This window comes from Grus americana, chromosome 1, assembly GCF_028858705.1.
Source record: "Grus americana isolate bGruAme1 chromosome 1, bGruAme1.mat, whole genome shotgun sequence".
Lineage (NCBI taxonomy): Eukaryota > Metazoa > Chordata > Aves > Gruiformes > Gruidae > Grus > Grus americana.
The window spans coordinates 88,814,619-88,830,026 of record NC_072852.1 but is presented as its reverse complement, the minus strand read 5'-3'; the positions used below and the strand labels follow the sequence as shown (position 1 = coordinate 88,830,026).

At 43.6% G+C, this 15,408-nt stretch overlaps 1 protein-coding gene across 1 annotated transcript; it reads left to right on the top strand.

The window, feature by feature from the left end:
* The first annotated feature begins 6,777 nt into the window (after window positions 1-6,777).
* On the top strand, window positions 6,778-14,486 carry LOC129215139 (uncharacterized). The gene is made up of 4 exons (XM_054847795.1): window positions 6,778-7,247; window positions 9,430-9,552; window positions 10,385-10,492; window positions 11,646-14,486. The coding sequence occupies exon 4, from the start codon at window positions 12,670-12,672 to the stop codon at window positions 13,633-13,635; it is 966 nt and encodes a 321-aa protein (XP_054703770.1). The 5' UTR covers window positions 6,778-7,247; window positions 9,430-9,552; window positions 10,385-10,492; window positions 11,646-12,669; the 3' UTR covers window positions 13,636-14,486.
* Window positions 14,487-15,408: the final 922 nt, after the last annotated feature.

Here is a 15,408-nt window from a genome sequence, read left to right as displayed (position 1 = left end):
CCGTGGGTAGATTTTGTGTTTCCAGTTCTTCCAGCTCAAGACTTCACCACCTGACGGAGCCTGCTCTGCAGGCAGCCTCTGAGCAGCCTTTGCAGGCGGTCTTTGCAGACCCTTTGCCTGCCTGCCGCATGCCTTCAGGCACTTGCAGTTTTTCTTTCTGATCACCAGGGAACTTGCTGAACAACAGAGGAGCAATCTCAGAGAAACTTGAATAGAAATAATGCAACGCAGCCAGGCTTCCCCGTGACTGCCCACGGAAATTGGCTGATGGCTCTATTGATTCACTTTGTAGAAGGCAGGCTTTGAAATCAGAACGTCTTCGAAGTCCTGCCTGAAGCTCCTTGGACTTTGATGGTATCTACACGATTGCTTTTATCAGTCTGATCTGTAAGCTCCTCAAAGAATGAAATCAGATTTATCTTTTTTAAAAAAGCTCTTTTCTGTAAAACCACGTTGACTAGCACTAATGATAACGTGCTGCATTCAGCCCTTAATGACTGAACTTTGTACCAGCTTCTCCATTAGTTTGCGTAGGACTGTGGCTATCTTACCTGACCTCTCCTGATGGCCCTTTTAAATACCAACATGACCTGAACACCATTTCAGACTTATGGATTTTAAGTTCCCTAAGTTGTGTGAAAAATCGACAAGCAAGGGAAATCTCCAGTCAGTTTTTTTTAGGACTGCCGAGTGCAAAATATATAAACCTACTGATCTGTAAATACTTAATCTGTAATGGATGTTAACACTCCTCTGATGCATAATGGCTTGAGACAGACATTGTCTTCTTCATGTGATACACTCAAACATTTCTGTGTCTTTTATGTTGTAATATGAGACCAAGGTTTTAGGTCACGATCAAGTGTTTACAGCCTTGAAGCTGATCAAAAAAAGAAAGATGCTTTAGCAGCCTCCTTCGGATTAACTATTTGCGAGGGAAGTGGTTGCTGCAGAGGTTAGAGAGGATAGAAGTTGCAGTAATTGTGAGACAAGATGACTTGATAGCGATACTAGATATTGTGGCAGAGAGGAAAGACTGGTTCTCTTAATCATGTTGGTGGAAGGAATAGCAAATAACACTGTAAGCATGGGTGTGGGAAGAAAACAAGAGAAAAATTATAATGTCGCCCTCGCGCAGAAAAGGCAAGCTACCTAGAGAACAGCAGCAGAGAAATGGTGAAATAAGCTGTGGCTGATCTGATCTCATCATCTACCCTGAAGCTGATCAGGTTGGAGCACAGGACAGATCACTGCTGAGTAATGTCTCCACAAGTCATTAGCACGCAGCAGTAGCAACCTCTGTAGTACTAGAGGAAGTTACAGTGAAATGGGCTGGAGAGAATGGTCACGAGAGCCTCATGAGACTCAGAGAAAGAAAAGAGAAGTAGAAATGATGGATTAAAAAAAAAAAAGCTAACCCAGTGGCCTGTGAAACAGGAGCTGCATTAGTACAAACTCGTACTTCGGTTTTGGTTACTTTTCCTATAATATTGCTGTCTTGGCAATTGCGAGTTCAGTGGAGGAAGCCCCTATGCCACCAAGTCCTAAATTGTGGAAGGCAACTCAGTGGACATGTATGCTGGTGCCCTGTGAATATCTTCCAGAAAACACTGGACTGGAAAGCACTGCAAGAATTGGATTGGGAGGCCCTCTCCCATCTCGGGTTACTCAGTTTGCTGAGTAACTGGACAAAATGTAAGGATGAAAAATGAATGTGTTAACTTGTAAACACTGATGGGCATTAAAGAAGCATAGTTACAAAAATGAAACAATGAAAATGTGTCATTAAAATTACACTAAGCAATAATGTTTTCCTTTTGCCACATTTCACGAGAGTTGAACAATGGCTAATTATCCTCATTTGACCCAAGATTTATTTTACTTCAAACTTGTTCTCCTGCTCCTATTGTTAAAGAAGTCTATCAGAGCCTCTCAGACTGCTTGCTCTGGGTGACCTGTTCTTTCTCTACTGCACTTTCCCTACCAGTTCCTTCCTCTTTTTCCTGTTCTCACTTCCTACCATTAAGCACTGCATCATCACACAGAGACATGGAAGATTTGATGTTTTCCTCCCCCCCCCCCCTTCAAGGACTCTTGACTAATGTTTCTATTGTATTTGCTAATTAGCCCATTCTGGGGAGAGGTTTATGCTGCTTTCCTGTTTATATTTTTCTGAAGAAATATTAGTAAAACTTTTTTTATCATGTACCAAATAATCTTTAAAGCATAATTTCCTTCCTAGACTCATTGTGAGTAGTGTGGCTATAAACCATTCATTGCATTTGGAATGGGATGCCTCATGCTTCCCTGGCCCTACCTACTCCATTAATTTTAGGGACCTGTTTCTGGATACCTTGCCATAAGAAATGAACTGAAAAGGTGGTGAAGCCAAAGTCATTAGTCAACAGGACAGGGAGGAGGAGGCCTGAAATCCCTGGGCTTGCAGAAACATCCAAGATGACTCATGATACAAAAGAAGCTCTGATAGTTATTCAGAAAGAAATTATGAGAAATCTTGTTGACAGAAAATGGAGAAACTGTCGAAGTGCCATGGCCTGGGTTAATGGCAGCCAGAGGAAAGTGGAAAGTTGAGGAGTTTACAAAGAAAAGAGAAGTGGAACAGACAGTTGGCTGCTTTCCAGTTGACCAGCAAGTCCAGTTTTACTGTGGATTTGTCAGCCCTGGGAGCCACTGTGTTTCAGAGACTTCTCTGAACATGGCAGAGCCACCAGGCTGGTCTTCTGGGAGTAGTTGATGTGCCATTACTTGTATCCATGCAAACTGTTTTGTGTTGTCTATTCCCCAGCCACTCAGCTGACAGGTCTTCCAGTTTACAGCAACCTCACCTGGAAAACCCAACAAAAGATTTACAAATGTCTCCCAACCTAGGCAGAATCTCTTCCTCATTCAGCTAAACATGCATTTAAAATTATGTGGCATTTGACTGGTGGGAGGAGTATTTCCGTACTGTTCTTTCAGCTACTGGTCCAAGAGTCTATTATTATCAGTGAGTTTACTGAGGCGTTGTTTTACCGATGCTGGTGTCTTCCCCAGCCCTTGCTTTCTGCATCCAGCCTGATGCCTCAGGGCTCTTGGAGTGTGAGCACCCACACTTACCCCACTTGAGGCCAGCCAGAGCTTGGGGCATCCCCCACCTCCCGGGAGCCTGGCCTGCCCAGGATGTTAGGGTCCATCCAAGAAGGATGCCATGCCCAGCCCACCTGCCTTCATTAGCTGCGTGGTGCGGTTGTGAGGATAGGTGGGATGGGAGGGTTGCAGGCTCAGACAGAATAGGCATAGTCATGTCTATGGATGAAGCTGCCTCTTTCTCCTGACGCCAGCGCGCATCCAAGCCTGCCCCTCAGCACAAGGTGTGAAGCAAGTTTAAATCTGTTAACAGGCTCATGGCTGGGTATAAAGTATAATGTATATGGCATTCATGTTCTCTCTGAGAATGAGACCATCCCCTGGCTCCAGGTTTTGAATGTATGGTGTCTCAGACGCAGTTTTTGTGTGCCCCTAGTTATAAAGAAAACGCTTTCAGTTGGGTTCAGGTGTCCCTATCTCAGCCCAAACTTCTGGGTTGAGTTTGCATCTCCTTTGACTCCTGCAGCAGCCTAGCTACTGGACAGTGCCCTATTTGTGAGGCCACACAACTGTCACTTCTTCTTTCTTCTCTATCAGGTGGCAAAGGTCACTCCCATCAGAGATGAAGGAGTAGGACGGCTCTCCAACATAGGAGAATGAAACTGCAACGAGCAAGTCTGCCCTGGGAAAAGGAGGTGCCAGCTGACCTTTGCCTGTGCTGAGCCCGGAGGGCACATGAGCACATTGCCCCAGGCCAAGGCTCACATGACACAATTTTTGCAAGCTGACAGCATGGGAGAATGTGACAGCTGCTGCAGAAAGACAACACTGATCCCCTGCTTGGGGACACCGCTTGGGATGGAGAGGGAGTACTTCTGCCCTTGGATCTCTCACAGACTTTCTACAAGGCATTTCTGGGGGTACTTGCTCTTCAGAGAAACACCTTCACTACCAAACATCTCCCTTCACACATATACTCATCTGCTCTCTGTCTTTTCAATTTGCTAGTAGCTTTTTCTTTTCCAGGCTGGTGTTGAGTTTAAGGGACTAAACTAAACTGAAACTCAAGACTCTTCATCTTCATGCTGGACTCTGAAGTACATTTCCGTAAGCTGCTGTCACACATCAAACCCATGCTCCAGCAGAAGGACTTAAGCCATTGCAGTGTGACCTGGGAGAGGTGAAGGAAGCATGCAGCAAAAAAGCACACCTGGCAGACTAAACCTATGTCACTCACTGACTAATGGAAGAGGCGCAAACACCACACACAGGTGCTTGGCTTGACCCCGAAATAGCAAACAGGAAGCTGATAGCATGCAGAGATCTGGTAACACATGAAACACAGAAAGCAAGCAGCAAAAGAGATGGCTGGATCTCTCTTATTGTCCAGATTTGCAACAGGAAACACAGAGTTTGAGGTGGTTAAGAAATATCCCTTTCGGTTGGCAGTGGTTCTTTGAAGACAAAAGCAGCTGCAGCTAAACCACCCAACAACACTGGCTTTGTGCACTTGGCCCTCACTGTGGCTTCTGACCAGGCATTCTTTCTGTCCCCTCCTCCCTGCAGCTTTCCAGCCACCTGCTGCCACTTTCAGCTTTCTGCCTGCTATATATATTCTTTTTAATCTCTCCTGAATCCTGCCTATATTTTTTGAAGGGACGATGAAACCAGATATTTTTTCAAGCCAGGTTTTTGAAGGAAGCAAGTTTTACGTGATCTGCCAGGCCAGTAACCTGTTTTACTTCCTCTCCAGCCATGTTTGAGACAGGGGAAGTGAGCTGAAAGATAATATGTTCCTACAGGCAAATGAAGATTGATAAGACACTTAATGCTCACACTGAGAAGACAAAGGAGCCATTCTGCTTTCCCTTCACTGCTGGCACAATGAGGGACATGAGCATATTACAGTAGGGGATGTAGCTGTTATGGTGGTAAGGGGTAGCTAGAAACATGGGGCAGCAATCTAGAGAAAAACAGGGCTGAATTAGTTCTGCTGCTCACGGAGCAGCTACAGATCGTATGATTGAGGCATGTGTATGTGGGGAGAACAGATCCTGCAGCAGTGTCTGTGGGGCGAGCACCTAATATCAGAACGTGCCTTCTGTTGGGGTCACTGAGAGAGCACCCCAGCACCAGTACGGCATCCCCACCTGCAGCACCCTACCACGGCTTTCACCTGCCCCGTGGCCGCACAGGCTAAGCACAGCCTCTGTGGGTGCACTAGGGGAAGGGTGTCAGAACAGGACTTTTTCTACAGCACTAGAAACAAAAACCTGGCCTCGCTGTGGGGCAGTGAGAGCAGGGAGCTCACTTAGATGAGGTTTGGGTTCAGTACGAGACCTGAAAAAGCAGTATTTTTATGCATATATATACGTGTGTGTGTGTATAAAAATATAAAATCTGATTGTCTGAAGGAAACCGCAACAGGTTTGCAGGAGGACTAGCTCCCTGCAGGAGCAGATGTCAGTCTAATGAGACTGGCATTTTGTTTTAGACAGGTACAGGCCAGCCGCAGTTGTGCATAGCAGGCCAGCCTGCTTATCACATTTGTTCCCAAGCAGGAAAGCTTGAGCGGGTGAGCACATACCTGCATTCAGCATAGCTCTCCTGCCTCCTTATTTGCTTGACTTGCCCCAGGCTCCTCTTCCCTCATTCACCCAGCTCCTTTCCTGTACCTAACCCACTGCACCCGCTCCTGTTTAATTTGTTGGCCAGAAAGCAGACTGTATAGGGTGGGGGCAACCCAAACTCTATTTTCCTCAATCTGTTGCTACTGAGACCTTCTGCTGAAAAAAAAAAAAAAAAAAAAAGACAGGAGAAGGAACACAAGTATTAAGGCTTTTACTCAGGTGTCCAGCAAAAATTTAGGCTGTCTTCAATCACCCCTCTACTCCAAGATTGCTCTTCCTAAGCACCTCACTCCCTACCTCGGAAACTCACGCAGGTGCCATGCGGAAGAGTACAGAGGAGGCACAGACGGGTGCTCGCACAGACAAGGGTCTTTTTGCTTTTTTTAAGCTTCTGCTGAAACTATGCCTGGCAAGCTCACTGGGCTGGAATGAGGCACTTGTCCTTTTCCTCTTTGGTGCCCTCTCAGTTGCACCCAGCACTTCTCAAGAAGATGGGGCTAAAGCAGAGATTGTGACTAATTGTTAATGGTGAAGTAACTGTACTCTGCAGCCTGGGGCACGGGAGAAGCCCTGGCTTTGGCAGCTCTTCAGTTCAGCTCCACCCTACCCAGAGCTGGAGGTCTGTTTCTCTGCAGCAAAGGGAGGCTACTGCGAGTTAAAAGCACCTTGGCTATAATCTGGAGTCACACACTTGGTCTGTGCGCTGCCTTCTGCTTGCCCCATGCCTTTTTACTCCTCACCTGGAGAACTGGTGGGTTTGAAGTGAAGAGTGAGAATCACCTGTGTTTTCTGAGCTCAGGAGAAATGCTCCTGAGACAATGCACTTAGATGCCTAAGAACTGGAATACAAGGAATATATGGCAATACTTCTACCTGCCTGCTATTAGCACAGGAGATTCTCTTCAGAGACTTCTGGGTTTTTCTTCTGCATTATACAAAGACCCCTCTTGTTAGTACGGCTGTGTTCAAGGGCCATGGAAGGGAAGACAAAAGAACAGGAGCCTTGTGAATCCTGCCATGGGACAGGACTACGTACAAGATAGCTGTCAGGATGGGGTGTGCTCACCTAAACAGTGGAAACGTAAATATCATGAGGATTTCTGTGATCAAAACTTGTGCTTCTAAAGAGCAGAGGTGACCCAGGACCCCTTGGTCTTGCAGCCACTCAGATGCACATCTTTCACGGTGCTGGGGTACCGTATCTCTCAGACAAGCCCATGGGTGAGGCAGTATTGTGCTGGGACTAGGAAATGTGGAATTTTCCACAGCCTGCCCTGTGCCTCAGTTTCCCTAGCTAAAAAGTTGGATAAGAAAGCCTTTGTGGCTCTCAGTTTCTTTAGATAACAAACACTATGTAAAACACTAAACATGCATCACACAAAGGGGCATCTTCAATAAGTGAAAAATTATTCCCAGGCCTCTTCCCAGAGAGACTGTTCTGGAACATGACTGCAGTTCCAAATCAGCAAAGCTGTGACTGAGGCAGCTGCACGCCTCCCAGCCAACCTGCGCATCCTTGTTTCCTATAAGGTACCTCTCTTCTACCTGATCCAGATTTGTTCTATTTATCTCATTCCACGTTTAGGGATTTGCAGACCCAGAAAGCCCCTGCAGAATGGGCCACCACACTTGTGCCTCCACTTTAATCTTGTGTAAAGAGAAAAGGTATTCATAGAGCTGTGCATGCTGGCCCAGACAGACACCCCTTGGTCTTCCCTAAGAATTGGGCTACTAAAGTATCACAGCGAAATGCAGTGTGTGTGTTATGCAATGCAACACCTGAGGGACGTGAGCTGGGTGCCACGCACAGAGCAGCGGAGATTTTCCGCTTCCAGGCACTTCCCTGAGCTCTGCTCAGCAGAAGCAACGCTGATGGCTGTGGTGGAAGTAGAGTATGGCCCCAGCAAACCAAAGAGGTAGGAAGTAAGCATATGTGAGCACGTGTGGTGAGAGAGACAGTACAGGGTTGTTTCTGCATCTCAGCAAGAAAGGCCCAACAACAAATGGCTTGATAAAAATAACTGTTTTAATAAGACAGAATAATCTTACGTCCCTTCAGATGCTGGGAACCCCAAATTCATGCATCATCAGATGGACCGTGGATGGATTTCTCCCATGGCACGCTGCACAGATCCCATCCATGGAGAGAAGCTCCTTTTTGGTCACTGAAGCTACTATATGGTTTTCTTACAAGAAAAAAATTCTATTGACCATTTTTACAGAAGAGAAGTTCCAGTAGGAACTTCCTGCTGTGCTGTTAGATAAAGGCAAGGCCACACAGATGGTGCCATCACCAAGTGGGAGCTGCCTGCGGCTCCTCTGTTACAGGAGCTGACTCAGTCTGTCCTGCAGCGCAAGGAAGCCCAAAGGCCACCCTGTACATCAGCTCAGCGAAGCCCAGCACAGGCTTGCCCCTGCTCAGGTTAACCGTTACATGAATACATTATGAAGAAATATTTTCCATCCAGTAGATCCTTTTTTTAAACTTCATCTATCCCACTGTGTCCCTAGAGGCATAGCTTTATCTCTGTGGCAGGCTAAAAGTGCAAGCCCAAATGCTTGAACAGAAAATCTTGTTCGTAGAACTTTGGGTTCAGCAAGGGTAGTGCAGGGACTAGGTTTACACAGACACAGGAGCTGTGCTGACGCATGGAATTCCTCCTCTAGCCTTGACAGTTTACACTATTTCCATTCAAAGGCACAAAATAAGTTGTGCCTGCAGAGATGTGTGGATAAACCTCTGAAAAAGAAGCTTGTTAGACCTAAGTATGATCACACGTAGATAGTACAATGGAATAATTGTATGTTATACTATAGATATTGCAAAGCAACGTGTTGCATCACAGCTGATCTGAATATCCAGACACTGTATTTCAGCTCTCTGGAGGAGCATCTCTAAAACTGTATGCCTGAAGTTTCCCTTATGCCTTGTGTTCTCAGAGAAATAATTTGCATGTAATAACATCCCAAAGTTTGGCAAAAGCAAGGCACTTGGATACCATGGGGTTTAAGTAGCCTCAGGCATTTTAATGCATGGCACTATACAAAAATTTCACCCTTAGAAAAAATATTGAAAAAGGTTAAGATAAATAAAGCAGCAAATTTTTATTAACGCACTGAGATGACTGCAGCCAAAAAGATAGGCCTGTAACAAAGGCCTACTTGTATTATACATGATAAGAAACTATTCACTGTTTACTAAGTAGAAGGCTAACAATTCTTAGAATGAGCACCTGTTACACATCATGATAAAAAGGAAGAGCTACAGGACACTTCAAGGTCCTTTTCTTATCAGAAGAGGAGGATACTAATTGCCTCCAGGAGCATCCTTATCTTCCTGAGGCATTTAGCGAACATTTACCAGGACCAGTAGTGAGAAATTAGGTGAAAGGTAATCTGGGCCAGGGTCCCTGCGACCACCAACCCATAAGCCCCCTACCCAAATTACACCACCTACTCAAAAGATAGAGGCAGAGAAAGGAACTCAGCATGCGTTCTAGTTTGCATACTAGACGAAGAAATATGAACCAATTATTGTAACAGGGAGTGTACCACTTTGTAATCTTTGTAATATTTGTGTATAAATATGACAAGAGAACCAGTGTTACACGTGCTAGATTTGTGGATATCACCTAGCACCTGGCACCGAATAAAGCAGTATCTCCTCTCTAAACTGAAATCAGTTTCAGGAGTTTTACTTTTTGGATAACAGTTCTTGGCAACCCAGATGTGACAGTGACTTTGACTTCAGCCATTTCTTCTCGCTGCTGGGACCACGACGAGGAACTCCAGACAAATTTTCCGGGGACTCCCCTGAAGTGTTTCCTAGTGGGCGGTGAGTAATTGCCAGGGCCGCAAGCAGAGATATTGCTCGAATATTGGAACAAATCGCCAAGTAAACTGTGACATTTAGAGCACGTATTGGCGGATTGGTTTTGGTATTGCAGCTGCTGGTATTACTGGGTATTACTTGCGCTTGTGCGGTGACGACCAGAGCAGGTAATTCGGTATAATGGGTAATGTAACATCTTTTATGGAAAGGGGGATTATAAAAGCCTCCCCGTTGAGATGTATATTGAAACACTGGAGGAAGTTTGGGGGAGATCCCCTGACATGCAACAAATTAATTGAATATTGTAATCAATGGTGGCCAGTATATATTTTGGATGATCAGGAAAAGTGGCCAAAGAATGGCACTCTGAATTATAATACAATATTACAATTAATGTTGTTTTGTAGGCAGGAAGGAAAATGGGATGACACACCGTATGTTGATTTATTTTTTGCCTTAAGAAATGATTATAAGGCAAGAAAGGATTGCAGGTTAGTAACTAAGGATACTAATGTGTTGTCATTAGAAAAAAGAGGATGAAAGAAATAATTGTTTAAAGCATTGCTGTTCCACGTGCAGTATTGGAAAACAGTGTAATAAGTATAAAGATGCGGATGAGGATGATGATGTCCAACTTCTGGTGGCTCCATGTCAATCGGAGGAGAAACTGGACAATGCTAGCAAAAACCAGGATGTTGAGGATGATCAATACAGCCCAATTGCTGGGAGAACAAGACGAGGGAGGGCTGTATTACAAGCACTTTTGAGACAAGCTGTAGGACCAGTGGTGGAACCGGTGTGGGTAAAAGTACCTTTTTCTGTGGTTGATTTGCAGGTGTGGAAAGAGATGTCTGGGACTTACAGAGAAGACCCAGAAAAAGCAACACAAACTTTAAAAGCTATTTTAGAAAATCATGATCCAGATTGGAAGGATCTGCAAGTGGTAATGACTACTTTGTTTACTTCTGAAGAACGGAAAACGATAATGTCTAAAGCACAGGAAGAAGCAGAGAAAGTACATGTACAGGATGCCCAGGCAGGGAGACTTGAAGATAATTTTCCAACTCTTAATCCCAATTGCTGTCCTAATAATAGGGTTCAGAGACTGTTGTTAACACAATATCAGAGATTAATCTTGTCTAGGGTACAAAATGCTATACCTAAGCCTAAAAATCCTTCAGAAATATGTCAAGTGTTTCAAGGGAAGGACGAGACACCGTCAGCATTTTATGAGCGGTTGTGTGAAACCACAAGAAAATATTCAGATTTGGATCCAGACAGGGAAGAAGATGCCTTGTTGTTAGTGAATATATTTATTGGGCAATCTAACCCAGATATAAGAAAGAAATTACAAAAGCTTGAAGGAGAGAATGCTAGGTCTTTGAATAAATTACTGGAGGCGGCTTAGAAAGTTTATAATAATAGGGAAGAGGAAGAGAAGAAAAGACAAAGTAGAGAGCAAGTTAAAAGGGCTCAGTTACTGGCAGCAGCAATTGCTGAAGGAAATCAGAGAGGTGAAAGATGGGAACAAAGAGGGCAAAATTGAAAATCGAGGGAAGGTAAGGGAAATTCTTACCGTCGTCTCGAAAGAGATCAGTGTGCAGTACATAGGCAGAAAGGACACTGGAAAAGAGAATACCCAGAGACTTGTTTTCAGAGACTCCCTGCTAGAGGACAGGAGAATCCTAAAGTGATCGAGTTACTTTAGGACAAGATTTGGATTGAAGGGGACCGTGGGAAAACTTGGAAGTATCCCCAACAGAACACCTGGTCACATTAAAGCTGGGGAATGAAAGTGTAAAATTTTTAGTAGATACATGAGCTGCTTGCTCAGTTCTAAACACTTGTAAAGGGAAATTGAGTAATCAAAAACTATTGATCATTGGTGCCACAGGAGGAAAAGAAACTAGGCCCTTTTTCCACCCTATTAAGTGTGGATTTGGTTCTCAAACTTTTATGCACAAATTTCTGTATTTACCAGATTGTCCTATGCCGTTGTTGGGAAGAGATTTGTTAAGCAAATTAAATGCACAGATAACTTTTGAGTGTGATCATATTCATGTGCAAATCCCCAAAGAGAAGCTTTTTTGTTACAGCAGGAAGCCAGAGAAGCCGTCCTGGGAATCCCTGAAGAGGCGTTGGGATGCCGTGAACCCTTTTGTATGGGAACCTGGGATACCTGGAAGATCAAAAGCAGCAGAACTGGTAAAAATCGAACTAAAGCCAGGATCAAAGCTGGTAAGATGAAAACAATACCCTATAAAATTAGAGGCAAGGAAAGGGTTAGAACCCTTGATAAACAATTTTATGGTCTATAAACTTTTGCGAGAATGCCAGTCAGAATATAATACCCCTATCCTCCCTGTTAGGAAACCTCATGCTGACAAGTATTGCTTAGTACAAGATTTAAGGGCTGTAAATCAAATAGTTCAGGATGTACATCCTGTTGTTGCAAATCCGTATACATTGTTAATAACAATCAAAGATATTGATCAATGGCTTGTGGTGCTGGATTTGAAAGATGCTTTCTTTTGTATCCCTTTGGAAAAGGAAAGTCAGAAGCTGTTTGCTTTTGAATGGGAAAGCCCAACGACAGGAAGAAAAACACAACTGTGCTGGACTGTACTTCCCCAAGGTTTTAAAAACAGCCCAACTATTTTTGGAAACCAACTTGCAAAAGAGCTTGAGGAATGGCAAGGAAATAATATGTCTGTTACCTTGCTACAATATGTAGGCGACATTCTTTTAGGAACAGCATCAAAAGAAGATTGTGCAAAGTATACAACTGATTTCTTGAACTTTCTGGGACTTGCAGGTTATCGAGTATCAAAGAAAAAGGCACAAATAATTCAGACTACTGTTACTTATTTAGGTTTTACTGTCTCTCAAGGAGAGTGAAGTCTTGGCACGGAACGGAAAGAGGTCATTTGCCAAACACCTGAGCCTAACTCAAAGCAGGAATTGAGAGCATTCCTGGGAATAGCCAGATGGTGTCGCCTATGGATAATTAATTTTGGATTGCTTGCCAAACCTTTACTTGAAGCTGTAAAAGGAACTGAAAATCTACTCAAATGGACACCGGAATGCCAAAAATCTTTCGATCAAATTAAACATGCATTGATGACTGTGCCAGCCCTTGGACTGCCCAACCCAGAAAAGCCGTTCAAGTTGTTTGTACGTGAGAGACAACATGTGGCTTTGGGAGTTTTAATTCAGAAAACAGGATCTTGGAAAAGACCAGTAGGATACTTTTCTAAGCAACTGGATCAAGTGAGCAAGGGATGGCCTTCATGTTTACAAGCTGTTGCAGCAATGGCATTGCTTATCCAAGAAGCTAGAAAACTAACTTTGGGACAAAAGATTATTGTACAAGTCCCTCATGCAGTGACTACAATATTGGAACAAAAAGGAGGGCACTGGTTGTCTCCCAGCAGAATGATGAAATATCAAGCAATTCTACTGGAGCAAGATGATACTGAACTAAAAGTTGTGACAGTCTTGAATCCAGCAACCTTGTTACCCTTACCAGGAGATACAGAATTTATGCATGACTGTGTAACTACTATAGAACAGGTATATTCCAGCAGTATTGACTTAAAGGATGAACCTTTGGAATTCACTGAGGTTACCCTATATGTTGATGGAAGCAGTTTTGTGAGAAATGGACAAAGGAAATCTGGACACGCTGTAGTAACAGAGGACGAAGTAGTAGAAGCCGAGAAACTACTGACAGGGACGTCTGCACAAAAGACAGAACTGATTACATTAATAAGAGCATTGGAAATATCTACAGGAAAGAGAGTAAATATATGGACTGACTCGAAATATGCCTTTGGTGTCGTTCATGCTCATGGGGCCATATGGAAAGAAAGAGGATTATTGACTGCCCCAGTTAAATATGGACAATTAATAGGGAGATTATTAGAAGCTGTACACTTGCCTAAACAAGTAGCCGTAATGCATTGTAAAGCCCACCAGTTCAGAAATACAGCCACAATAAAAGGGAACTGGAAAGCGGATGTGGTTGCCAAGCAGCTGGCAGAAAAGAAATATTGGGGATACAGCTGGAAAAATAAAAGGAATTAAAACAGGCCCCAAAATACTCTGAAAAGGACAATCAGATAATGAAAGTAACTCAAGCAGAGAAAAATTATGAAGGATGCTGGGTGATCCCTGACTGAAAGTTAGTACTTCCTGAAATAGTAATGAGAGAGTTACTGGAAAAGTCGCACGTGGAAACACACTGGGGAATGGAGGCATTGGTGGATAATACAAGAACTTTCACAATAAATATAGGGATGACTGGTATTGCTAAGAGCATAGTGAATACATGTGAAATGAGACCTGTAGGGCCACATTGTTATCATTAGGGGTGGTCATTTAACACCCACCTAGACAACATGAATCAACAGCACCAGATGGCCTTCTTAATGGAGTTAGCAATTCTGAATAGCCAAAGGTTTCAGAGGGAAATACTCTTGAGATTTTTCTATTTAAAAAGACCTTATGGACTTTGTATGTTCTCCCAAAGCCTAACAACAAAAGTTAAAGTGTCAGACCTACAGAATTTTCAGTTTCCCTCTAGAAATTGGAATGAGTGGATGTAAGCTTAAAAACAGAAAGCAAGATCTGTTTCTGGACTTCATCTCTTGCTCCTCATCTTCAGCTATTTATCAACTGTTTAATATTTCACAACCAAAATAAAACTCAAACAAGGCAACACATTGCACAGCCTCCTTCATATAACTGCAGAAGAATTAGTGACTATGGAACAGGAAACAGTCAAAAGCCCAAGAAAATCCCCGAGTTTTCCCATTTCCAAAAATAAAATGAAACCACTATTTGCAATGAAGTTTTCAGTTTAGAATTTTGTAATCCAAATATGTGAAGAAAACTTTCCCATGCTGTCCAAGGAAAACATTTTCAAAGGGAAACCAATTCCTATGTGGTACACCTGAAAAAAAGACGAGGACAAGAGAAAACAAAGGCCACAGCTCTTCTCTGTACCTGCTCTTTATTGTTCTGCTTACCCTGGTCTGTGGCCAAATATCCTTCTGCTGACATTTAAGACAAAAAGGAAGAACGTGAAAACCCTGGAAAAAAAAGGAAGCAAGGCAGTAAAATGCTTATCATGCAAAATCAGAAAGTCATTGGCAATAAAACATGTTGCAGTGGTAATACCCTGGGACTACTTACCAGCCTTTCTGTGATTTAACACAATTGAAAAATAAAGATCGAATGAAGCCCTAAAACTTTCTCCTTCATCTGATATGAAAAATCAGATGTGTTACTACTAGTGACAGCTGCAGTTTGTTGCCTGATCTCGAACAGGCAAAACAAAAACAAAAACCCAAGCAGTAATATGGTTTCTCAGCAACTGCCTTCAGCTTCGTACTGGCCTACACAGTTCCAGCAGACAAACCTCCTGTCAGCCACAGCTCATTTTTAGCCAGACTTAAGCACATCAGTGCAAAGTGGCACCTGAGCTGGCTCACTGTGCTGAGAGACAAGTGTGACTGCTCCGCTAATGCAGCTACGCGGCTTTTGGGAGTCAGGCTGGAGCTCTGCACAGTCCTACTGCTTCAGATGGCCACAAGCTGGGTGCTCCGCACCATGGACGCTGTTTTATGGGGCAACAGTTTTATGGAGTCACTAGTCCTGACTCTGCAGCCAGACCTGCGGTCCTCCTGAACCTGAGTTCTACTGATCTCAAGGAGACTCAGACTGCACTAACAATGCAAAGGAAAACCAGCAGTATTTCTCATCTCACAGAGTGTTTTTAGACTGGAACAGAGCTAGATGACTCAACTTACAAATGGTTATTTGACAGAGCACCTTTCAAGTTGAGGAAACCAGATG

What these genes read in the sequence shown, in the direction of transcription:
- LOC129215139 (XM_054847795.1), top strand. Translation starts at nt 12,670, where the DNA reads ATGACTGTGCCAGCCCTTGGACTGCCCAACCCAGAAAAGCCGTTCAAG.